General features: G+C 41.3%; 1 protein-coding gene across 1 annotated transcript in view; it reads left to right on the forward strand.

Annotated features, from left to right (window-relative positions):
- The window catches only part of GRK6 (G protein-coupled receptor kinase 6), a 36,678-nt gene extending 16,212 nt beyond the window's left edge, over positions 1-20,466 (forward strand). Inside the window, exons 6-16 of the mRNA XM_063292068.1 lie at positions 293-385; positions 707-770; positions 1,292-1,432; positions 2,697-2,887; positions 3,087-3,124; positions 3,244-3,333; positions 6,673-6,881; positions 7,511-7,648; positions 7,765-7,902; positions 8,086-8,220; positions 17,673-20,466. Of these exons, the coding sequence (XP_063148138.1) occupies positions 293-385; positions 707-770; positions 1,292-1,432; positions 2,697-2,887; positions 3,087-3,124; positions 3,244-3,333; positions 6,673-6,881; positions 7,511-7,648; positions 7,765-7,902; positions 8,086-8,220; positions 17,673-17,723 (1,288 nt within the window). The 3' untranslated portion in view covers positions 17,724-20,466. The remainder of the gene's footprint in view (positions 1-292; positions 386-706; positions 771-1,291; positions 1,433-2,696; positions 2,888-3,086; positions 3,125-3,243; positions 3,334-6,672; positions 6,882-7,510; positions 7,649-7,764; positions 7,903-8,085; positions 8,221-17,672) is intronic.
- The last annotated feature ends 5,881 nt before the right edge of the window (positions 20,467-26,347 follow it).

A 26,347-nucleotide genomic window follows, 5' to 3' on the forward strand; every position in this document is an offset into this window, starting at 1 on the left:
TGATGATGAATCAATGGACTCCTGCTCTTTCAGGCAGACATTATAAATGGGAATCACCCTCATAGTGCTATCCAGGTTGGGTATTAGGTCTTTGGCTTTCCTACAGGGTAGCATCTTTGGAATTGCCTTGGCCACACAAATTAGGAGCTTTCCAACATGCAATTTGGAATGGAGTTTCCAGCTGGTGTCCAGTTAATTATTTGAACAAATGAGTCTTGGGCTCATTTATCGTCTTTATTTTTCTGTGTGGGATGACCTCAATGTCCCTAAGAGGATCTGGTTCCTTTTCTAGGCTCATCCATGACTACCTTAGTATGGCACCTTTTGCTGATTATCTTGACAGCATTTATTTCAACCGCTTCCTGCAGTGGAAATATCTGGAAAGGTAAATCCCATTTCACTATGGACTCAGTGGTACTTGTGATCCAACTTCTTTGGATCTAGTGTTTATATATGTATTTCCTGACCTTACCAATCTTTTTGACAGTGGGAGAGCGAATCTCGATCGCCTAGTGAAAAGGAATCCTCATCAGGGTTTTTCCTTGCTAGCCTGCTAGAACCTGGTTCTTCCTTTATTCTGGTTCATCGGACTTATGCATAACATTTTGCTTGCATAAAGTGTTGATCAAAGGAGCATGGAACTAACACTTCATCTTTTTAATGGACAACTTACTGTTTATTCTGATTCCCTCTATTTTTCTCTTAGGCGGCACGTAACCAAGAACACTTTCCGTCAATATCGTGTGCTGGGGAAGGGAGGCTTTGGAGAGGTATGTAATTTGACCAGCCCTGAGGAGATGGCTCCCCTGCCTGCTTTTAGGAACCTGCTGTATGGAAATATTTTTCTGCTTCAGAATAAGAACTCCACAAGAATGTGATCTTGGTTATTGGAGATGCTGATGATCAGAAGTACCTTTTTGAACAGCACGATTGTTATGCTAAGCATTTAGAGCCCTTTCTTGCTGCTTCCTACAACCAGGGGACTACTAATGGCTGCAAAACACGCAAGGATTTAGCAAGAATGCATTCTTAATCCATTCATTTAGGTTTGATTCTGAGCTCTAGGACTGTCGTATTATTCCCAGCAGGAGGGCTATGAACCCATTTTTGTAGTAAAAGCCAAGGCTTTTGTGATGGATTCAATAAACCATTTAATCACTAAGATATCGCAGCATTTTTGCTTGAAGGTATCAGAGTAATGACTCCAGAATCCAATAAACCACTTAACTGATAAAGCTGATAAAATCCTGTGAACTGCCAAAACCATCATACTTAATTTCTTCCCCTCAAGGTTTGCGCTTGCCAGGTGCGAGCCACTGGGAAGATGTACGCCTGCAAGAAGCTTGAGAAGAAGCGGATAAAAAAGCGGAAAGGGGAAGCCATGGCCTTAAATGAGAAGCAAATACTGGAGAAAGTGAACAGTAGGTTTGTAGTAAGTACATAGGAGCTGCTTTACTTCTGCTTCAGAGAAGGTTGGTCATGCTCTTGGCTCTTGCTTGCTGCCCACTCACACAACCTCAGCTCCATGATGGGCAGGGCTAGAGGAAGTGGGATTTTCTTAGCCAGGTGGCAAGAAGAGGGTGTTGGACTTTCCCCTCTCGGCCTATAAACCCATGGAGCTAAATGTATAGCTAGTGCAGGACTATTGGCTTCTCTCAGACATCAGTTTATATGGGATGTTGACCTGCAAGTAGATGCTTTGTGGAAGGTCTGAAAGATAATGGGCAATGTTACATATAGCGCTGCTCCTTCTTCCATACACCCATCATGCCATACCCTTTTGGGGTAGGAAACATTATGCAGATTACAGAAAAGGAGTTAGGAAAAGTAAGCCAAAGCAGTTAGGGCATGTGGTGAGAAAAGGAAAAGGATATAGAGCTAACTCTAGATCAGGCCAACATATTCATTGTACCTCTGTATAATTGTTGCTCCTTGAAAACCGTGTCCATGCACTGCTTTGTACATTGCTTTTCTACTTTAAGCTTCTCAACTCTCTTGCTGAGGATCTCATCAACTTCTTCAGTCTTCCTCTTGAACCATTCACTCTTCCTCCAACTACTGTTTCGCACTTGGGTTTAACAAAGTGATGGCAAAATTCTTCCATGGCATTAGTCCCAGTGTCAATGTGCAGCATCTGAAACTTAAGGCCACATAAGTAGGGTACTCTGCATGGGTCCTGTCCTTCACAGCTGATTCTAAGTCAGGCCATGTTTGATGGGAGGGGCTACACAATTGGCCTTGCCTGCAATCTGCTGGATTTTCCAATGTTATTACTGAAGCTTTTACTGAAACCAGTTCTGAAAGGATCCCAAAGGGGATGCACTGAAATAACTGAGCTCCCTTCCTAAGCTGCATTTGTCTTAGTTTCAGTGAAGAGAAACCAATTAAACAGGGCCTTCTTGCAGTGACGTCTTTGTATTTGGCATATTCACTACTCCTGCTATTTCCTCCATCGCTTTTAGCTCCTCTCCACCACTTAACTTTACAGTAAACTTTATAGCATACAGTTAACTATTAACTACCATTAATGACTGCTTGAGTAACATCTTGTTTCAAGAGCTTTTTCTATCACTGTATATCTGGTGTTTGGAAAGGTGAATGGTCAGCCCAGTTCTGCATATTTGCATATGGATGTTGGGCCTCCTGAAGCTATTTTAGGTTTGTTTTAGTCCTGAAGTGACCTGATTGCATTATAGGTGAGTTTGGCCTACGCCTATGAAACAAAAGATGCACTGTGCTTGGTCCTGACTCTCATGAATGGTGGAGACCTGAAGTTCCACATCTACCACATGGGAGAGGCGGGATTTGAAGAGCCACGGGCTGTTTTCTATGCGGCTGAAATCTGCTGCGGCTTGGAAGACCTCCATCAAGAGAGGATAGTCTACAGGTGAGAATGCACTTTACTTCTGGGCATAGCTGGAACTCAGTTGGGGACTGTCTCGGTAAGGATTATGCAATACTTTAAGTGCTGTTACTGTAAAATAACAGTCCTGCCTGACAAATATTCCCTTTATGGAAGATATAGATAAATGTGTTGCGTGAACATCTCAGTGAAGTTATTCTTACAAATCTGTCTTCTCCTTCAGGGACTTGAAGCCAGAGAATATTCTTCTGGATGACCATGGTGAGTAAATGTTTTTCACAGGCCAATCGGTCACTCCATGGGTAAGTTGATGCCGCTCCCCTTTTATAACCAGTGAAGGAAATCTGTAAATGAGACACTCTCACTTCTTGCTTAATCAGGTCACATCCGCATTTCTGACCTGGGGCTGGCTGTTCATGTTCCGGAAGGACAGACAATAAAAGGTCGGGTTGGAACTGTTGGCTACATGGGTGAGTATCCAAGAAGTGCTCTGGAGTGTTGACTGGAACACACGGAAGTCATGAAACACATCAGAGCAAGGACAGAATATTTTGTCAAAACTTACAGGGCAAAACAGGTGAATGTCATTCTAAAGGGTATCTGAGCTTAAATTTGAGTAACTGGTAGAAAGTGAACACATATGCTAGATTTCCAGGCAGAATAAGGAAATGCATTTGTCGCTTCATTTGCTTGTTTTGACAATAACTTCCTTGATCCAAATATTTTTCCTTCTGGGTTACCTTTGGACTCCCAATATTGTTTGTTTTGTGGAGCCAACAGAAATATTACACTACCTGTAAAACAAATAAATCTCTAATGTTTCTGCAGATCTGTAGGTAGACCTGCTGAAGAAGCTGAGGCAGCTGCTAGGAAGGTGCTTTCAAGTTACCCAGAGAGAAACTTTCATTTCAAACTTTGGATTGTGGAGGATTTTTTAATATTTAACTGCAGGATTGTGTAGAAGTGTAGCATTCCTTTTCTGAAACATCAGCGTCAATACCCAGATGCACTGAATTAGATGGAATTAACTCAAGCAAGCAGAATTTCATTTGCTGTCAACTGCTGTTCGCACATTCTATGTCCCAAACCATCCAGGGGTTACAGACTAGAAATATAATTGCAGTTGAAATAAAATATTCAGAAGATAGATTGGCTTGCATTCACCTTCTTTTTTTTATAGTAAATTTTATTAAGTGCAATGACCAGCCTGCTCGAGCATTCACTCAATGACAGTCTAAAGACTTGTGCTCAATTAACTGTTTAATGAAGCGAAGTGTTCTGATACAAGGAAAAAGTGGTGAATGCCCTTTTCCCGCACATTCTGCAGTTTAGAATCACAAACCTCTATTTCACCCCCCGATTCCCCGCCTAGGCATGCACCCCTCCCCGGTACCAGCAGATGGCTTGAACGGTTACTGCCTGCTGACCTTGGCAAGGGGCATCTAACCCAAACAATATATTTCACACTCCAATCTCATTCCCCTTCCCTGCTGGCGACTCGCAGTCTGCTGACACAGGTTTCTGGATATCTTCAAAATGGCAGCAAGTTCGATCAGATGTTAAATTGACATTTGGTTGAGGAGTCTGACATTAAGTTTCAAAGAAAGGATAAAAACTACAATAAAAACAACTACAAAAAAAGGAGAAAAACTAAAGTGCAGAAACACAAGAGAAGAAAAAATTTAAAATTTACAGGAAGATGTGGCTTCTGACTTTTAACAGCAAGGATATACAAAATTTCCATAATCGATCTCTTACTCTATATTAAACCAAAACACCACATTATTTCTATAAATCATTCCCCTTTAACACATAATAAAAATCACTAAGTACAGTTACTCCTCCCCCTTATATTAAAATTTAAAAAAATTATGTAAACCTCCTAAACATCTTTCTCCCCTCCAAAAAATAAAACATATTTAATTATTCCCTTCCTACCACTATTCTATACATTTCTGTCTACTATAATAAAAATCAAATTGAAAGGCACGTTAAGTTGTCAGCTATTATAGTTAATGGTATAACAATTTTAATAATCCCAATCTTAATAAACACAAAATCTTAACACAAAAAACAAAGCCACATATTCCCAAGATATGCACAGAGCTTTCTTCTTAAGGAAATGAAACAGCCCAGCTGCCCCCCTCCAAAATTCGAGGTTCTTTTCATGGCATTCCACCAGGAGATCGACCCTACTTATAGCTTGCAGATCACTCTCCCCCTTAGATTTCTCCAACTCCATTATCCAAACTTCATTTAGGATTTTGACAGAAATCCCAATCTCAAGTCTTAAAAGAATCTTTTCTTTCTCTTAGATTCCTCAATTTCATCCACCATATCCCCAACCTGATGGCACATTTTAGCTTTCATATTTTCCACAATGTCCTGGATATCTTGCATAAAGTTTTGATAAAAGTCAGAAGATATTTGTTTAAAGTCCTGGTGAAGGTCAGAAAGAATCTATTTGAAATCCTCCATGTCTCACACTGTAGATTATGGTGCCCCCTAGGAACTTAATCAGCTAAAGTCGAAGATACAGGAAAGTTCGAAAGTTGTTTACACAAAGTGAGACTGAATAGCAGACTGTTCTCAAGGGAAAGTGAAGACAGAAAACTGAAGGTTCAAATCAGCTGATTCAACGTGTAGGAAAATGCTAATATCTTCAAATGTAATATAAAAATAATAACAGGAAGACAATTATTTACTCAATCTTTGAAATTTCCTTTGGAAGGAAAACGAAATCCAAAACATTAAAAAAAAATTAAAAAGTAATCTCAAAAATAACGTTAAGCACCAAGAGAACAGCTTCTCCTCACTGTAGAAAGCCTCTCTTGGGGTACATATACTTAAAAAAAACAAATTGGTGATTTAGAAATGGGGTGGCTGGTCTTAGTGTCCCTTTAAGGCTACAGTGCAGCTTGGAAATGGTGACGTTCCTGCCTCCTGGGTGCTCTTACCATCAACCATAAAACACTGTTTGCGATCTTCTGGCTGCAAGCCTCTGTTCCAGAGGACAAATGGGATAATTCCAAGTATTCTCCTTGATCCAGAGAATGTTTCTGGGCTTCAGGAAAGCCTGCCTGAGCCCAAAAAAAGCCGCCACGCTGTCCACTCAGCCCCCCAAAACAGTGGGCACAGCCATTCAGTCCGCCATTTCCACTGGAAGCCAGCTTGCATTCACCTTCTGAATATTTTGGTAGATACTCCTAACAGATGGACTACCTTGTACGGTTTAGATGGAGGAGAAGGAATCAACAGATCTGTGACAATACTGTGCAAACTGTGGAAAGGTTGGAGCCTATAATTACAATAGTATACAGAACAAGATGGCTCCCTCTTACATCTTGTGTACACCTCTAAATCCCAAGTAGGGGGAAATAGAAAATATATTCTTTTCTTCTTTCTGCTTCTTCCTTGCAAGTATCCATCTTCCACCCCCACCGCCCACAGTACAGTAAATACGAAGCGGGGAAAACACAGTACTTTTGACCATTGTGCATTGGATTAATTGATCCTAGGAAGTTGTCTTATATTGAGTTGGACTGCTGGTCTATTTAATTCAGTGTTCTCTAGAATTAAATAAAATTAAATCTCTTCAAGTTTTCAGGCTTTTCCAGCCCTACCTAGTACCAAAACTGGGGTAATTGCATGCAAAGCACATACACAATCAGCGAGCTTCAGAGCTTTCCCCAGTGTCAGATTCCATCTCTTCCATTGGGGAGAGATGGGCAGTGAATATATTTATAAATAAATAAATAAATATATGTAAAGATTATGTAAAGATCTTGTTCAAATGGTTCTTTTTGCAGCTCCTGAAGTCGTGAAGAATGAACGGTACACATTCAGCCCAGACTGGTGGGCTTTAGGATGCCTCCTCTATGAGATGATTGAGGGCCAGTCTCCATTCCAGCAGCGCAGGAAGAAGATCAAGCGTGAAGAAGTGGAACGTCTGGTGAAGGAAGTCCAGGAGGAGTATTCTGAGAAGTTCTCAGCTGCCTCACGCTCACTGTGTTCCATGGTATGTGTGCTGCCTCTTTGACCATCAGGCAATTATAATTTGCAATAGAACGCCTTTCCTCTTCAAAGGTCATTGATGCTCGGTGGAAACTATAATATAATTAAAACTGAGTTTGCTGTGCTGGCTTACTCCAGAATGAGTTCAGCCAGAAAAAAATCAACGGTTTTTATTATATGTGTTAAATTGTTAAAAAACGAAAACAAAACTACTTTTAATGTAGTTTGGTAGCCAGTTCAGTGCAAGAACTTCAATTCGTCATCAGCGCTCAGTGCCTCGGTTTTTACAACATACTAAGCCATGGATTATTGATTAGCTAGATTCTAAGCCATAAAAGATGGTTTACAGATCATAGTGGCTGTGTATCACCAGCATAAGTCAAAGCAAAGCAAAACAAAGATTACCAGTTGGTGTCATTGCCAAGATGGGCCCTCTCGATGAGGGCTCCTGTCATTACAGTCACTTCCCGTCTTGATGTCAGGACAAAAAACCATCTTCAAGTTTCATGGCAGTTTTTTCCCCTCTAAGTTAATGGTTTTCAGTTTAAATTTGGTTTAAATTTATTTCCCTTTTAATGGAAACTGCATAGCAATATAGAGACCTGTGTTTGAACTTACTATGCTGTATTTTAGCTCTTGTGCAAAGACCCCCTGGAACGGTTGGGATGTCGAGGGTCTGGTGCTCGAGAGGTGAAAGACCATCCTCTGTTTAAACATCTGAATTTCAAACGGCTGGAAGCTGGGATGCTGGACCCACCTTTCAAACCTGACGTGAGTTGGGAATACATGTATAGTGTAGCCAAGATGTGTGCTCTTATAATACTTGTTTGCAGATTTTAAATGTATGAAAATAAGCCTTCTATACATTTTTTCTGCATTCCTTTTAGCCCCAAGCTATTTATTGCAAAGATGTCCTGGATATTGAGCAGTTTTCCACAGTCAAAGGGGTAGAGTTGGAACCAACAGACCATGACTTCTATCTTAAATTTGCAACTGGAAGTGTCCCTATTCCCTGGCAAAATGAGGTAAGTCTTCTTCTGGGAAATGGTGCTTCTGAAAGGAGAATAAAAAATGGGTTATCTGCTTTTGCCACAAAAACTGGCTGTTCAGGGTATTGGTAGCTGATTCTGGACAACTGCTATGAGAAACAAGCAGGGAGCCTTAGCAGAACTATGACGAGTTCTGAATCTTTTTAATTTATTTTGTAGATGATAGATACAGAATGTTTCAAGGAGCTGAATGTATTTGGTCCAGATGGAGCCACACCTGCTGATCTGGACTGGAAGGGGCAGCAGCCTACTCTGCCCAAAAAGGGTCTGCTCCAGCGTCTCTTCAGCCGACAGGTAATTCACCTGAGAGGGAGGGTGGGATTGCCTGAGCTGGAGATCTCATTTCTCGCCAGACCCCTTTGTTTGGAATGCTCCCCTTCAGCTTTTTGTATTAGGTAGCCAAAACTGCTCACCCTGACCAGGACTCCATTATTGGAGCAGAGTCAAATTAATGTAACTTGATATAACTAACATTGATACATGCTGGCTGGGGAGTTCTGGGAGTTGAAGTCCACACTTCTTAAAGTTGCCAAGGTTGAGAAACACTGTTCTATAGCCATACATCTCAGCTTTCCCAGCATACCCTCTACTGGAGCATCCCTGGGATGCAGTTAATTTCGTTGACTGGCAAGATCCTTAATGACTCAAGATGTGATCCTTAATATCCAAAGCAATTTACTGTACTCCCTGAATGATCAGGAAAGGGTTTAGTAAGCAGTAGGTTTCAGTTCCCAGACTTGGAATGAATTTGAGTGTGACTGGCAGCTAAGTATAATTGTTCTAGGCTTATTTGCTTTGGGTTGTAACTGATAAACAGTCATGCTCCTTTTAACTGTATTAGCCTTATGACCCCTGATGAACAAAAGAAAAGTATTTATCTTATTTTGATATATTTTCATCATGCCTTTCTGTTGAAAACATTTTAAGGCAATGTACAACAATTAAATAACAGCAATTCTGTAAGATTATTAAACCAAAGGGATATTGCTGTACGTTAACCAAAAATGAAATTGCTAAGAGCAGGTTAGCAGGCTAGATTGAAAAAATATTTCCGTTTTTTTTCCTTGAGATATAGCTAGAATCAATTGCATCTCTTAAGGAAGATCATTTAGCGGGCAGCCAAGGAGAAGCCTCTTTGACATGTACCTGATAAACAGTATTTGCAAATCATGTCATCTCAGAAGGGCATCTTCTGTATATACTGATATTCAAACAAGTTTATAAAGAAACAGGCAGCCCTTTAAACAGCCATTTCCTAAGTTTTTAAGGCTTTAAAATAAAGACGAATACCTTGAATGGAAGGCAGAAAACAATAAGCAATTATGCAGATTTTTCAATATTGGTATAATATGATGTTAATATTAAGTAATGGTCAAAAGCCTACATGCAGCCTTTTATACAAGTAGAAGTTTCTGGATGCTTTTCACATGTAGCTGTAAATGTGTTGGAGAAGTTTAAACATTACATGGCGAAGGCATAAATCATAATGCCTAATTATGCAAACACAGTAAAGGTCATAGCTGGAGCACTTAAATGTAATTGTGAAAACACTTCTTGACAAAGTTACAAGTTTGATCTTTCAGAGGGATGCAACCTCTTTCAAAACAAGTACTCTCTGAACCAGACTTGCTCTTCATCAGCAGCACTGGACTTACAAGCTTGCTCGTTCTTATCAAGTCCAGGCAGGATTCAAGGATATCAGCTGTTTCCTTCATACTAGTTGCCCAAGAATGATAAAGCTAAATGTCATCAGCATATTGGTGCTATCTCGCTCCAGAATTCCAAGTGATCTCTTCTGCCTAGCTTCACGTAGCCATTGAATAAAGTAGGGCACATGACAATCCTGCACAACATCATGGGAGAAAAGGTTTGATTATTGCATCCTGCAACCCTTCTGCTAAGAAACATTAATCTTCTTCCTTTCCCATGACATCAGTCTTGTTAGCTTATTTAATTAGCAAGGAGGGGCAATGGTTAGATAAACATGTATTAGCCTTCACTGCTATAGATACCCTGTTCACTTCTTAAGACATACCAGCTCAGAGGAGTCAATAAACCAGGTAAGTAGTTGCCAGAATTATATCAAGTTATATTAATTTGACCCTGCTCCAATAATGGAGTCTCAGTCAGGGTGAACAGTTTTATCTACCAAGAATGATCTAATTCTGCCATGAGGTCAAATTGAGAATGATAGGAATAAGCCATTTCCATATTCTACACAAGCAGGCTTTGACACTCCCATTAAAAAATGAGGCAGGACATTTCCGAAGCCCCTTCAGGGGGCCATTTTGATCCATTTGCTGTTTAGGGAGAGGTCCATACTAGTAACCTGTCCAGAACAAATCGTAATGTTATCAGACCATTATAATAAAGACAAATCAGAAGGAATCTAATATAATCTTTTTTGACTAACCAATTTTATTAAAAGGCATAAGCTTTTGTGAGCTATAGCTTACTTCATGTAACTCTTCTTCCTTCAGAGTATCAATTCCATCAGAATACCAAAGGAAGAGGGTGCTCTGTTGTATACATGGTATCACATTTTCACTGGCACATGTTGCTGATTGGCATGAAATCCTGGGTTACTCCTTACTGAGCAAACTTGGTGGGTTTGTTGAAATCACCCGGACAAAGTAACCTGAGATTGTGCAGCATGAACCCCCAAAGTTGTTCCATGACACTCAGGAAATTGAGACAATTGGGCAGCAGGTCAGAGGGGATATCATTATACTTTCCTTTTTTTAAAATAAGAATTTTATTAGATTTAAGACAAAGATAAAAAATACAAAAAATACAAAAATACAAAAAGAAAAAACTAAAAAAAAGTAAAAACACAAGAGAATTCAAAAAAAAAAAATTACAAGAGGTGACTTCTGACTTTTAACAGCAAGGATGTACAACAAATTTTCCATAATCAATCCCTTACTCTATATTAAACCAAAATTACATTATTTCTATAAATCATTCCATTGGCACATTATAAAGATCACTAAATACAGTTGCTCCATCCCCTTATATTAAAAGAAAAAGAGTGTGTGTGTGTGTGTGTGTGTGTGTGTATCTCCTAATCAACTTCCCCCCAAAGATAACATTTATTTCCGCCCTACTACTATTCTATACATTCCTGTCTACTATAATAACAATCAAACTAAAAAGCATATAAATTGCCTGCCATTATAATTAATAATACAACAATTATAATAATCTTAATCATATTAAGCCTAAAAGCATTTATTATACCTTATTAATCTTAATCCAAATTGTTAAAGGTGAATGAAGTCAAACCAGCCCTAGAAACAATCCAGATAAATATTCTTAAGCCCTTACCCTACTTCAAAATAAACTAGAACATTTACATATCCCCACAATGGCACAGAGCTTTTTTCATAAGGAAATCAGACAGCCCAACTGCCGCCCTTAAGAACTCCAACTTCTCAACAAAAAGCCTCCCATATATAATAACCCCTTCTCTTCCATAATATTCCATAATATTCCATCAGCAATTCAATTTCATTATGGCTTGCAATTTGATCTGACCCTTTAATTTCTTCAACTTGACTATCTGATCTTCATCCAGCATTTCAACAGAAGCCCCAATTTGCTATTAGAAGAAACATTTCTATCATTGTTAAGCTCTTCAGTTTCTTCAACGACATCCCCAACCAGATGACACATTTTAGACCTCATATTTTCCACAATGTCCTGAATGACTTGCATAAAAACTTCACAGGAATCAAAAAGGATCTGTTTAAAGTCACGACAAAAATCCGAGAAAGTCTGCTTGAAATCCTCCATGGCTCACGCAGTAGATTATGGCGCCCCCTAGGTACTTAGCCAGCAAGAGTGGGAGATAATAGAAAAATTCCAAAACTTGTTTACAGAAGTGAAAGTATGATAAGCCATTCCCCAGGGAAAGTAGCAACAGAAATCTGAAAGTTCAAAACAGAAGATTCAACGTGTAGGAAAATGCTAAAATCTTCAAATTTAGTACAAAAATGATAGCAGGGAGACAATTATGTACTCTTAACCTTCCTTAATATTTGGAAGGGAAGCAAAATCCAAAATTTAAAAAGATTTTTTTAAAAAAGAAATTGATCACAAAAATAACGATAAGTATCAAGAGAACACGTTTTTCCTTGCTCCAGAAAGGCTCTCTTAGGGTGTTGTTGTTTATTCATTTAGTCGATTCCGACTCTTCGTGACTTCATGAACCAGCCCACACCAGAGCTTCCTGTCAGTTGTCAACACCACCAGCTCCCCCAGGGACAAGTCCGTCACCTCTAGAATATCAACCATCCACCTTGCCCTTGGTCGGCCCCTCTTCCTTTTGCCCTCCACTCTCCCTAGCATCAGCATCTTCTCCAGGGTGTCCTGTCTTCTCATTATGTGGCCAAAGTATTTCAGTTTTGCCTTTAATATCATCCCCTCAAGTGAGCAGTCTGGCTTGATTTCCTGGAGGATGGACTGGTTTGACCTTCTTGCAGTCCAAGGCACTCTCAGAATTTTCCTCCAACACCACAGTTCAAAAGCATCGATCTTCCTTCTCTCAGCCTTCCTTATGGTCCAGCTCTCGCAGCCGTATGTTACTATAGGGAACACCATTGCTTTAACTATGCGGACCTTTGTTGTCAGTGTGATGTCTTTGCTCTTAACTATTTTATCGAGATTTGTCATTGCTCTTCTCCCAAGGATTAAGCGTCTTCTGATTTCCTGACTGCAGTCAGCATCTGCAGTAATCTTCGCACCTAGAAATACAAAGTCTTTCACTGCCTCTACGTTTTCTCCCTCTATTTGCCAGTTATCAATCAAGCTGGTTGCCATAATCTTGGTTTTTTTGAGGTTTAGCTGCAAGCCAGCTTTTGCACTTTCTTCTTTCACCTTCATCATAAGGCTCCTCAGTTCCTCTTCGCTTTCAGCCATCAAAGTGGTATCATCTGCATATCTGAGATTGTTAATGTTTCTTCCAGAGATTTTAACTCCAGCCTTAGATTCCTCAAGCCCAGCATGTCTCATGATATGCTCTGCGTACAAGTTGAATAGGTAGGGTGAGAGGATAAAGCCCTGCCGTACTCCTTTCCCAATCTTAAACCAGTCCGTTGTTCCGTGGTCTGTTCTTACTGTTGCGACTTGGTCGTTATACAGATTCTTCAGGAGGCAGACAAGATGACTTGGTATCCCCATACCACTAAGAACTTGCCATAATTTGTTGTGGTCCACACAGTCAAAGGCTTTAGAATAGTCAATAAAACAGAAATAGATGTTTTTCTGAAACTCCCTGGCTTTTTCCATTATCCAGTAGATATTGGCAATTTGGTCCCTAGTTCCTCTGCCTTTTCTAAACCCAGCTTGTACATCTGGCAATTCTCGCTCCATGAATTGCTGAAGTCTATCTTGCAGGATCTTGAGCATTACCTTACTGGCATGTGAAATGAGTGCCACTGTTCGATAGTTTGAACATTCTTTAGTGTCTCCCTTTTTTGGTATGGGGATATAAGTTGATTTTTTCCAGTCTGATGGCCATTCTTGTGTTTTCCAAATTTGCTGGCATATAGCATGCATTACTTTGACAGCATCATCTTGCAAGATTTTGAACAGTTCAGCTGGGATGCCATCATCTCCTGCTGCCTTGTTATTAGCAATGCTTCTTAAGGCCCATTCAACCTCACTCTTCAGGATGTCTGGCTCTAGCTCACTGACCACACCGTCAAAGCTATCTCCGATATTGTTATCCTTCCTATACAGGTCTTCTGTATATTCTTGCCACCTTTTCTTGATCTCTTCTTCTTCTGTTAGGTCCTTGCCATCTTTGTTTTTGATCATACCCATTTTTGCCTGGAATTTACCTCCGATGGTTCTAATTTTCTGGAAGAGGTCTCTTGTCCTTCCTATTCTATTGTCTTCTTCCACTTCTGCACATTGCTTGTTTAAAAATAATTCCTTATCTCTTCTGGCTAACCTCTGGAATTTTGCATTTAATTGGGCATATCTCCCCCTATCACTGTTGCCTTTTGCTTTCCTTCTTTCTTGGGCTACTTCTAGTGTCTCAGCAGACAGCCATTTTGCCTTCTTGGGTTTCTCTTTCTTTGGGATGTATTTTGTTGCCGCCTCTTGAACAATGTTGCGAACTTCTGTCCATAGTTCTTCCGGGACCCTATCTACTAAGTCCAGTCCCTTAAATCTATTCTTCATCTCCACTGCATATTCCTTAGGAATATTAGTGAGCTCATATCTAGCTGATCTGTGGGTCTTCCCTAATCTCTTTAGTCTGATCCTAAATTGTGCAATAAGAAGTTCGTGATCTGAACTACAGTCAGCTTCAGGTCTTGTTTTTACCGACTGTATAGATGTCCGCCACCTTTGGCTGCAAAGGATGTAGTCAATCTGATTTCGGTGTTGTCCATCTGGTGAAGTCCGTGTATAAAGCCGTCTCTTAGGTTGTTGGAAGAGAGTGTTTGTTATGTAGAGTGAGTTGTCTTGGCAAAATTCTATCAGCCTATGTCCTGCTTCGTTTTGTTCTCCCAGGCCATGCTTACCTGTAATTCCAGGTGTCATTTGACTGCCCACCTTAGCATTCCAGTCTCCTGTGATGAAAATAACGTCTCTTTTAGGCGTGTTGTCCAGTAGGTGCTGCAGATCCTCATAGAACTGCTCTACTTCAGCTTCTTCAGCATCTGTGGTTGGGGTGTATATTTGGATCACTGTGATGTTAGATGGCTTGCCCTGAATTCGAATTGAGATCATTCTGTCATTTTTTGGATTGTATCCGAGCACTGCTTTAGCCACTTTACTATTAATTATGAAGGCTACTCCATTTCTTCTGTGGTCCTCTTGTCCACAGTAGTAGATCTGGTGGTCATTTGATGTGAAGTGGCCCATTCCAGTCCATTTCAGTTCACTGACACCCAAAATGTCTACCTTTAATCTTGACATCTCACCAATAACCACATCCAATTTGCCCTGGCTCATAGATCTTACATTCCAGGTTCCAATGATGTGTTGATCCTTAGAACATCGGATTCGCCGTTCACCACCAGCACCGTCGGCCGCTAGCTGTCCTTTCGGCTTTGAGCTAGCTGCGTCATCACGTCTGGGGCTAGTTGAACTCATCCTCTGTCCCTCCCCAGTAGCATTTTGACCATCTTCTGACCTGGGGGTCTCATCTTCCAATGGTATACCAACATACCTCTGGTTGTACTGATCCATTGAGTTTTCACAGCAAGAATACTGGGGTGGGTTGCCATTACCTTCCCCAGGGATCGCATTTAGTCTGACCTCTCTGTCATGACCTTCCTGTCTTGGGTGGCCCTTCACGGTTTACCTCATGGCATCATTGAGGTGCTCAAGCTCCAGCATCATGACAAGGTAACGATCCTTTGCTGAAGTCTCTTAGGGTACATAAAAGAAAAATTGGGTGATTTAGAAATGGGGTGGCTGGTTTTAATGTCCCTTTAAGGCTACAACGCGGCTTGGAAATGGTGACACCCCAGCCTCCTGGCTGCTCTTACCAATCGATCACAAGTGCTGTTTGCGATTTTCAGGCTGCAAGCAGAACTTCCCAAAGACAAATGGGGTAATTCTGAGTCTTTTCCTCTCTCTGGAAAAATGCTTCTGGGCTTCAGGAGAAACCTGCCTGAGCCCAAAAATTGCAGCGTTGTCAGTTCTGCTTGTGGAGCCTGCAAGCACAGCTGTTTAGACCACCATGTTCCCACTGGAAGCCCAGAGGGGATATCATTATACTTTCCTGATAGTCACCTCATGTACTCAAAATTAGCAGACTGTTGAATGGTTCATCTGGCTAGAGATTTAGCATTCCCACACATTCCTGCTACTCCTCCCAGCCCTGCTTGATAGGTAGATAGTCAACTACGCATCCATTTTCCATTGATGAGATCTCTGGGATATATGCTAGGTCCACATTCTTCATTAAAAATCAAATCCTGGGTGAGTGATGTCTTCCCAGTAACTGACCAGGAGTCTAAATGCAGTCAGGCTATCGTATCTGAGTTAAAACATTTGAATGGCAACAAGCTGGCAGCTAATAGCAACTCTTGATGGACTTTTTCTGGTCATCCAGAGTTTTGCATCCAAATAGAGTAGCCTTTTGTTAAGGTCATGAGTACTACCTTTGTAGTTATCTCAGCTTCCTTCCTGAAGTAGCAGTCTGAATGGAGGAATAAGCTTAAAGGCCTACCATCTGTTCTTTGTAGTGACAATAATCACTGGGGAAGCCTTTCCATGAAGGTCCATTTAACGTAAACATTGCATTTGCTCCTAAATATGTGGATATGCCCACAAGCAAATGCCTTTAAGGCTCCTCCTGAGACAGCAGGGAAGTCTCTTTGCTGGGAACAAGCCTCCTGCCCCAGGGCAGCAGCATCACATCTGTAGCACTGTCTTGAGGCTGAAGCTGCTCAAGTACCTCTTAAGAAGCAACATTACATCTTCTTAAAGGCCTATTGTCCATACTGGGCCAGAACTGCTGTGTCCCATGGGGAAAACTCTAAGCCAGCAGAAGCAGGAGAGCTTGGAACACTTGAAGGTTCCATTGTCTTCTCCCAAGGTTGTTCCTTCTCCTTTGCATGGCTTCATGATTTAAAAATAGAGCATTTTCCACTGCAACCACAGCTACCATGTAGTTTAAGAACAATGCTGTGTGCGTTCTTTTTATTATTTATTTTACTTTGCATACATATAGTAAACAAGGGCAATTTTGAACTGGCCTCTAACCTCTATGGGTACTTCCCACTTTCCAGTACGACTCAATAGCCTGCTGTAGTGGCTCTGATTGATGGCAGCCATCTTTGGAAAAGAGCTGGGCTACCTGGCTGGGCCTCTCACAGCATGCTCGCTTTTTCCAGAGGTGAGAAACCTCTCCTCTGCACTGTTCTGTTCAAGAAAGTGACAAGCAGGTGCTCCAGACTTCCCTGCAGGCATGACAAGACAAGCGAATTGAGGACTTTATCCTTTCAGTTCCTTCCTGCCCCCCTCCCCACCCCATCAAGAAATGCTGCTTCTGTACATTAATAATTCCATAAGTCACTAATTCTACTTCCTACAAAACACCAAGAATGCTTTATCTTGGTCTTTGGGTATGGAAACAGATTTTTTTTTAAAAAAATCTCAATCTACCATGGTTCCTGTATATGTAGTTCTATTACTGGGAAATGAAAGGGTTTTTCTCCTTTCATTTTGTACCAATGGCCCTGAGAGCTTTCTAAGATCTTGCTAATATTCTGGACACTTACAACTTTCCACAGTTAGGTTCCCGTGTTAATTGCCTTATTCCAATGGAATAAGTGGTTCATATTTCTGTATTGCACATCTTCCCACTGTAATTTTACTGGGCAGAATGAGATACATTCTGATCTTTGGACTAGGTACACTAATACACAGTGATATTTGTTTTGTTTGTGGTTGCTAATGGCATTTATATTCTCCATAACCCATAAGTAAGCATTACAAGTGTGTGGAAAATGCACAGACTGGCCGGAAAGAAATTTGATGGAAGGTTCAATGAGTTTTGGCTGCCAGAGAATATTACTGTATTTTGAAAGCAGTACTTTTGGCAGCCTTATTTGGGGACTGGGCCAAAAAGCACCTTTCTGAGTAATGGAGTTTCTCTGTGGGGAATGGAAATAAAATCCTGTGGCTACCTGCTTGTGGAATAACCAGACTCACTCTCTGCTTGCTGTGTGCTCTCCCTTTCTCCTTTCCCTCCCCGAAACCCCCCTCCCTTCATTCTCCAGGACTGTTGTGGGAACTGCAGCGAAAGTGAGGAGGAACCAACTCGCCTATGAGATGACTCAGGAAAGAGGGCACTGGCTTACAGTCGAACACGTGCTGCCAGCATGTGTGGGGCTCATCGTTTCAGGATGGCAGCAGATTCCCACCCCAGAGGGGAAGTGTTCCAAGACTGGGGAGAAGAGGAACCTCCGCAGAGACCTTCAGTGTACTGCTAAGGAGCCATCTTGCTACTCCTCTTCCATGAGGATCGAGTGATGATGGCAGGAGCGAATGAAACATTCCAGGGCTGGCCCTGACCCCGACCTTTGACCTCCCTTCTGCTCATCTGCTGGAGTATGTTTTTTTATATGTATATTAATATAAATGTGAATGTATGTATAGAGCATATGTACATTCTTAATGGTTGGGAAAAGGGTCCTTCTGCATTTCTCTCTGCACTTCCCTCTCTAGCCTACCATCACTGCTTCATCTTAGTGAACAGTGTGCACCAGCCTTCTACTGGATATGATGGTGGAAGATGCTAAGGTGTGGCAGGTAAAATGAGAGAGCTGCCACTGCTGGTATGTCTGATCTGCAACTGCAGGATCCTGTCCCTGAACATCACTTCCCTCTTAGCCCACCCCCCACTATTGTACACTGTTGACTTGCTATGTTACCACAAGGCACTGTAGAAATGATGGCAATAGTTTTAAACTTCCCTTTGGACTTACAGATGCGTCTATCGTTTAGGCAGCAGCCACAGATTTTTCTTGGATGATGATCTCTGAAGTTTCTCTCTGGAACTTGGCTTAACGAGAATAACAAATCCTAGAATATCAAGTATAGTTCCATTACTGCTAGTGACATGACTCTGGTTTCTGGCTTTATTTCTGTTGTGAAACTCCAATAGGGGTTGATATGACCAAGTAGAATGTGAAAAGTGTTTATATCTCCCCTTCAGAGCCTTCATGGAAACCAAGCCTAACTTTTTTTCTTTTTCTCCTTCCCTTTTTTGTGCCACTTTGCCCTCTTTCCCCTCCAGAAATGAAGTGATTCTATTACCTTTATTCCTGGTTGTTTTGCAAACTGCTAACAGTACTCATGAAAGAGAATACTGTACGTATTCCTTAATCTGGAAGCTTGAGCAAAGAGCCAAGCTGTGTTGAACTGGGAGGCCTGAGATCAGATCTTCTGACATCTTCATCTGCCGTGTAAAGCAGGTAGAAGTCTCTAAATTTTGGAGCAACTTTACTGAGGATAGAGGTTAATCATGTTCACTTGCACTTCCCCAATCAAACTTGCAATCCCCAAACTGCTGTTAGGCTTGCAATAGATGAAATATAAACACTTCCCCTGTCATGCAGTGGGGCAAATGCAGCTTTGGAGGACCAATTAATTTGCCCTTTGGCCAAGAGCACAGTAGAAATGAAACACATTGGGAGATCCAAAGACAGATGCCCTGGAGCTCATGTAACTTGACCAAAGTCCTGATCCACTTTCTGTATGGTAATCTTGTATGTGGTCTTCCATGACTTGGAGTCCTGGGCCCACCCAGAACTGCACTTGTGCCTTCATGATGCTCTCCTGAGCAGGCCTATTTCAGTCCTGCTGAGTGCTGGGATTAAAGTTCCTAGTCTTATCCTTAACCGGTGTCTAGAGTGCAAATCTTCCATCTCCCAATAGTTATTTCCAGCCTCATGCTGTATTCGTGTAGCTGCCTTGCTTTGGGGCAGGTAACTCCATTTCATAGTTCACCTGTGGTACCTCATGCTAGTATTGCACTGTACTTGGGAATATTGAAACTATTCTTACCATGTTAATTGTAAGTATTGACTCGTTGCTGTGGTACAGAAGGAGATGGTGTGAATCCATCAATAGGTGCTGAACAGTCTCCTGCCGATACACTCTCAGAACGTGGAACATCAACCATCCTGCCTTTCAGTTATAAAGAGCAGCCACCATGCACGCCTTACTGTATGTCTGACTGCTTTTGTTACTGCCTTTCACCTTTTGGCTGCTCTCTCCACCTCTCGATGCCTCTGATAGACTGGTTTTCACAGTCTAGTGTATCTGCTGTCTTAGTTTTTTCCTTGGAATTTCTAGTGGAACATAGTATGCTATTTCAAACCTCCTCAACATGCGTGTGTATGCATTTTGACTTTCTTTTAGTATTTCCTTTAACTTGACACCTCTTTCAAAATTCATTCTGGCCATATGAGAATTTTTTTAAAAAAAAAAAAAGGTTGAGAATACTCTTTATGAATTTAAATGACTAAGCCTCAAGCAATATCTTAAACCAGAGAGTAAGGTTAAAAATAGAAAGCATGTTGCAACCCTGCTTGCATAGGTATTACGGGAACAAGGTTGCAGATCTATTGCAGGGAATTCCAATGTTTAAATTTCTGTGTATTGCACAATTAGTAATGATGTCTATAATTTTATCATTTAAACTGTAGTCATTTTTGAATTTTTTAAATGTGACTTAAGATTTCTTAAATGTACATATTGTAAAAACATCAATGAAAGAAACAGTTTCTCAAGTGTGATTACTTGATTTAATAAAATCCACCATATGTTGCTAAGAAGGAAATTTCATCTTTCTATTTAATTAAACCTGGGAGTACGGATTATTTCCTATTATAATAAAAATGTTTTATTTTAAACAATGTCCCATCAGAACTATAGATGATTCAGATGTAAAAGATTTATTTGAGCATAGGTCTAAGGGTAAAAAGCAAACGCTGAGCAGCCTTGCTCTAGTATTAGTTTTGTATTCTAGTTTCCAACACAAGCTGAAAAAATAAAGCTTTCATCAAATCTCTGAGGGTTATTTTTGAGAACAACATCTTGGCTGCTTTCAGAGTATTCATTAACCAGTACTGTCCGCTCCCAGTGGCAATGGCTCCTTAGTATCTCACAGCTCTTACTACCATTTCTTCTTTAAGAACAGCTTCCAGGAATTGAATCTGGAGTCCAGAGGTATCCACAGGATATGGTCAAAAAAGTCAAGGTGACACCCACAACGGTTAATCAAAGTGCTGGATGTTTTTTAGGTGTGATCACATTGTCATGGCCACCACATTGGCTTTTTTGACCACACACTATGGACACCCCTCTAGAGTGTCTTGTATGTGTTGTACCAACAGCCTGTAGATCCTTTAATACTAATCTGACAGCTCCTCCAGTTAGTTAGACTTTCAACTAGGTATTTGGTTTTTATTTAATTAAGATTAGAACCATAGTTAATATGCTGGAGATCTGTCTTTCCCTTGTATCCTGTTTTCAGGTTCATGCCCTGCCAAACTATAGTAGAAGCCAGATGCTCTAAAATTAGCAACAGTTTTATGTTTTGTACTCATTTCCATTTTTTTCCTGCATGGTTACTAAAACTCTGGTCTCATTTGGATATCATCTCTCTCTTTTTCTTCTTGAGGGTTTAAATTCTTTTTTCCCCTTTCTTTTTTAACCTAATTTGTGCCTGTCTATGTTTGTTTGCTTTCCCTACTGCTATTTAAAATTGTATCTATCTTTAGATTCTCCTTTGTAATGACAACCTGCTTTATCATTGGTATAACTTTTATGGAATCTTTACTCTTTTTCTGACAACTACTGTCTAACCCCTGTGTATTTGTGTCTACTTAGCAGCACTGAACACGTGCATAAAGAAAACTATAAAGCTGTGAAGATATGCACTATATAAAGCAAATATATCTGTGGAAAGAAATCAGAGCATGCTATTCTCTACTTCCTCCAAGTGTGATTGTTTCTGGAGCTGTTTTCCTCTATCCTCTCCACCCCATCTTCCCTTGCGTAAAATTCTATGAATAAAAGGACCCCCTTCAAAGATCCTATTATGGATCCATTCATAAGCCCAACAGTTGCAAGCATGCTTTATGAAAATACTTAAAGAGTAAGTATTTGTGGGAGTGGCATCTCTCTCCTAAATTGTTTGGAGATTTAAGTATATTACAAATCTGACATTACCCTTGAAAAGGAAATCAACTCCAGCGTTTCTAATACAGCTCTACAACATCTTTGAATGTCATACCTTCATCTAGCTATGAAATAACATTAATTGAAGACAGAAGAGCTTGGTTATTCATTTGCTGGAATTGTATAATTGTCTTATATGTAAAGTACAAGCTCACTCTAAATAGCCTTAGCTTTACTGGTGTTCATAAAACAAGGGTTGGAAAGACTTCTGATACATTAGATGTCCTTTCTTAATAGAAACCAAAGTTCCATCAACTGAATACATCTGGGAACCTATTCTTGGAATTAGACTTAGCTAAGTACACAGTCCTTTAACCCAAGTCCATTCCTAGTTAGAGCAAGTGTTTCCATTTCAGCAATCCTATTTAAGACAAAAATGTTATTTTTGCAGCTGTTAAACAGCTAAGCCAGGAACTGTTGTTGAGCTACAGCAAGTCGCCACAAATCCCAGTCTGTTTTCTGCCCACCTCAGCTGTATCACTCTTGTGTTTTACTGAAAACCAAAGCCACAATCTGACCTAGGCCAATGAACACTTCTGCATTCTCCCCAATACCACAACAGGTGGCAGCACCTAGCTGACATTTACCGATCTCTTAAAAAAAAACAACCTAAAACAGAATGGACCTTATTAGTGCTTGGATGGGAGACTATCAGGAAATCCCAGGGCTGTATACCTGACTAGAAAGTCAAGAAGACAATGACAAGCCACCTTTTTATTATTACCAAGAAAGCTACCTGGCCCTGTTCTTGAAGCCATCAGGCTCAACTCCAGATAGCCTTTCCCTTCATGACTGAACTCATTCTATTATTCTACAGCATGATATTCTATTTCCTACACATATAACTTATTAGGTGGATAGAATAGTTTTGTTGTTGGCTGAAGGTGGGCATCTACATGTACCTCTGAATTGGTGAGAGGCAGACAATGGTTTATTTATACATGCATACCCAACTCTTTTTTCTACCATGTTATGCCACTCTGTTCCAAATGATTTAAGACTTGCAAGGTATTCTCTGGAGGTCCTAGCTTCACTTGCATAGTATAGCATGAGCATGCTTGGAGTAAACTCAGCTTTGGTTGTACTTTGGCATACTAGCCAAAATGTGTGAGAACTGACTAGAACAATCCTTGCTCTTGGCAGGAATGCTGCATGTGGCAGGGGCATGACTCAGGCTGGTAATCTAGGCTACATTGTCTCTATATTGCTAAAAAGTGTTGTATGAAAGCCTTAGTTGACTGTGGGCAGTGGTGTTCAATAACTATGGTGGTGACCATGGCATATAGAAGATGGCAACTTGGAATATAAGAGGAGTAAAAGGTAAAGGCCATAATGAATGAACGAAAAAAGATGTGTTATGGGTCTGAGAAATGAAGAAAAGGGTGAAGGAAGTAATAGATCTAAATGAAGGTTGCCTGTTCTCGTGGCACAGTGTTATGAATGAGAGGGCTAATAAGGTATGTGAGAAGGTATGAAGTAGAAATCTATAGGCTAGTGACAGTTGCATGTTACACTCCAGTGAATGGTAATAATGGAAGGCTCAGAGATGAATGTGGGGAAAATTATGGACATTCTGAATGAAAGTACTCCAGGGGAAAAATTATTCTGTTAGGTGACATGAATGGACAGGAGAGAATGAGATGAAAAAGTAGAGAAAAAGTGATTGGGCCATTCTAAGATCCAAGATTGAACAAGAATGGTGATTAATGAATATCTGCTTAGAAAAAGGTCTATCTGTTTCAAATACATGATTTAAACATAAGTCTGCTTCTGGCAAAGGAATCAATATAAATTTTAAAGCATTTGAAGCTCGATGATTGAGCAAACAGAGTTGGCAGGGGAGTTCAACTGCAGGGAGAGAAGATACAGAGAGAAGAGCCAAGGAGAGGGAGAGACTACTGGCTGGCTGATGCTGCTGTCTCCTGATGTTGCTGATTGCCCATTGTGTGTGATTAGACCATTGCTTGCTATTGACCTAGTTGAGCCATCTTCAGAGGACATACTGTATAAGGAAGACACTTCCCAGATATCAATCTCACTGAATGAACAAACAAGGGGGAAAAAACAGGAGTATGACAGAGGAGATACTTTATTATGTTCTTTGTTGTTCATCAGATGCTCAAGAAGATGGATGGGACTGCTCTCATGACCTACAAGGATATGCCATGTTTGTTTTCTTCCCTGAACACAAGAATTGCATCTGCAGGTAGCTAGCCCTCTTGGAAGATAAGGTGGCTGGACACCAAATTACCTAACTTCCAGCTTTTGGGGAAGGTGAGGAATTCTTGAATCAGACCCAGGAGGTGCTTGAGAAGGGACAAGAAGTTTCCCAGAAGATAGAAGAAAGCCAGGCAGAGGAGATGGAGTGCAACACAAAGGCTCACATCTGTCAAGCAAAGCTGCTATACTTGGGACTTTGATAATAGGTTTTGGAGCCTCACCATTAATGTTTCTGAAGCACCAGATAAAAAGCAGCTGCCCAAGCCCAGAAACCTAAGAAGAGGACTCTATGGGTTGTCCAAAGGGAAGAATTCCTGCTTCTGTCCCAAAGAAGGAGAAGCAACAAGTAATAGTGATTGGAGATTCTATACTTACAGTTTTTCTGCTGGCAGTACTAAAATATAGTTATCCATTGTGGGAGCCAGCAGAAAACTATGGCAGTTTCAAGAAGAATTGACTACGCTCTCAATTCCACTCTGCCTTGGCATCAAAAGAGAATAGGAAGTCTGTCTGTCCTGGAAGTGTGGGGAGGAGAGAGATAGAGGTGGAATGCAGATCATCTGCTTTGGTGCCAGTAATTGGTAGCAGGAGATTCGTAGGTTTTCTGCTGTCAGTCTCTGATCCCATGGAGTGATCACTCTGTGGAATCAGTGCTGCTCCTTTCCCACAGCAAGGGAAGTGAGGGAAAGAAGAGAGCCATTCCTCCCTTTGCTCCCCACCTCTTTTCTTGCCTGGGAAAAAGCAGGTCTTCTGCTATCAGTTCTCCAGGCCCAGAGAGTCATCACTGTGGGATTGGAGAACGGGCAGCAAAGGAGCCATTCTCCCTCAATCCTCTCCCACCTTCTTCCCTAACACCCTGGATGGCAGGCAGAATGGAGGGAGAAAGGAAGCAGAAGCTGAAAGCCTGTATCAAAAAGACCCACTTCCTGCCACAGAATAACAGCTGAAGAGTTGCTTCCCCTTGCTTCTGCTCCCACAGGGAGGAAAGTGGGATGGAAGCTGCTCTGCAGCTGGCAGCCTCACAGGAAAGCTGCCCTTGGCTTCACTGTGGGGCTACCAGTTGCAATTTCTGGTGTCACCCTGCAGCAATGAAGTGCTCATGGCTTCATTGCAAGGGTGCCAATGGAAGCTGTCCAGTTGGCAGTGCTACAGTGAAGTTGCCCATCCCCTGGGACTTAGCCGCTACAGCACCAAAGCTGCAGGGAGAGATTTTATACGTTTTATTTGTACAGGATGCTGCTGCAGCTTCAGTGTTTGGGAGAACTGGCACCCAAAAGACTCATCTCCTTCCATCTCCCCATGCTTTTCCTGCCACCTGAGGGTTGTCAGGAGAAGCAGAAGCAATGGCTTCTCAGTGTAGGGGATAGCCCTGACTCTCTTGCTGCCAAAAGGTGAATGGTCCTGAAAATCAGTGGCCAGAAACTAGAGTGAGAATCCACCCACAATAACCTTGGGTGTCCATAGGAGCAGGGCAGGTCCTGCCCATAAGCTTGCCTTGGAACAATTCATCCCAGCCTGACTGCATGGCATGACATGGCTGTGCTGGAAGGGGATGAAGGGCATTACGTGAAGCAGAGCAAGGAAGATGAGGGCAGGCTACCTTGTGGTGGGCTGGGGTGGGTTGAAGATGACATTGCACAATTACGCCAAGAAACAGTTAATGGGGCATTTTCACATGGGCGAGCACAACATTTGGAGGAATCTTCAGAGGTACTGAAGCAGCAATCTGTTGGCTAGAGAGCCCTTCAAGAGAAGTGCGCTGGACATTTTGGATCTGAGAGAAAGTCTCCCAAGACAATTCAAGCCCAGTGATAAATAGCCCTTTCAACAGACCCTCATAGGAACAAATGACATAGCCTTCAAGACACTGCAAGGGACTATGAAGCAGAGGGCAATAGGATGAAGGCCCTGCAGGCACAGGTGATGTTTTCTTCACTCTTTTTTCTTATCAAAGAAATGGTCCAGAAATACAGAGAATACTGAAGGTGAATAACTGGCCAAGCAGATGGTGCCAATGGGAATAGTTGACAGGATGTATTTCCAAGATGAGGGACTCCTGGGAAGAAACAGGCTATACTGTACCACTTGAGAACTAGGAAGAATGTGTTTGGAAATCACCTTGCCAACCTTACCTGGAGAGCTTTAAACTAAATCCTGGGCAGGGGAGAATAAAGCCAGAAAATAGTGCGAGGCCAAGTGCTGAGAACAGGACTGAGAGGGATACACAAAGGGCTGAGGCATCTGATGATGTCTTTATGCAAGTGCACACAGTATGGGGAATAACACTCTCCCTGCAAAAGCCCTGCAATGCTGCTGTCTCATTGTAGCAGGGTATGTTCCTGGGAGGGATGAGCAAAGAACAGCAGGAGGGTATGTCAGAATCATGTACTCTCAGTAGGTCACCCAAGGCATGAAGGTCATCTCAGTTGCCCAGCTAAAGCAAGCAAGCACCTAAACTGGGCAGCAGCAAGAGAGAAAAATCCTG

The sequence above is a fragment of the Candoia aspera genome, chromosome 2, assembly GCF_035149785.1.
Source record: "Candoia aspera isolate rCanAsp1 chromosome 2, rCanAsp1.hap2, whole genome shotgun sequence".
Classification (NCBI taxonomy): domain Eukaryota; kingdom Metazoa; phylum Chordata; class Lepidosauria; order Squamata; family Boidae; genus Candoia; species Candoia aspera.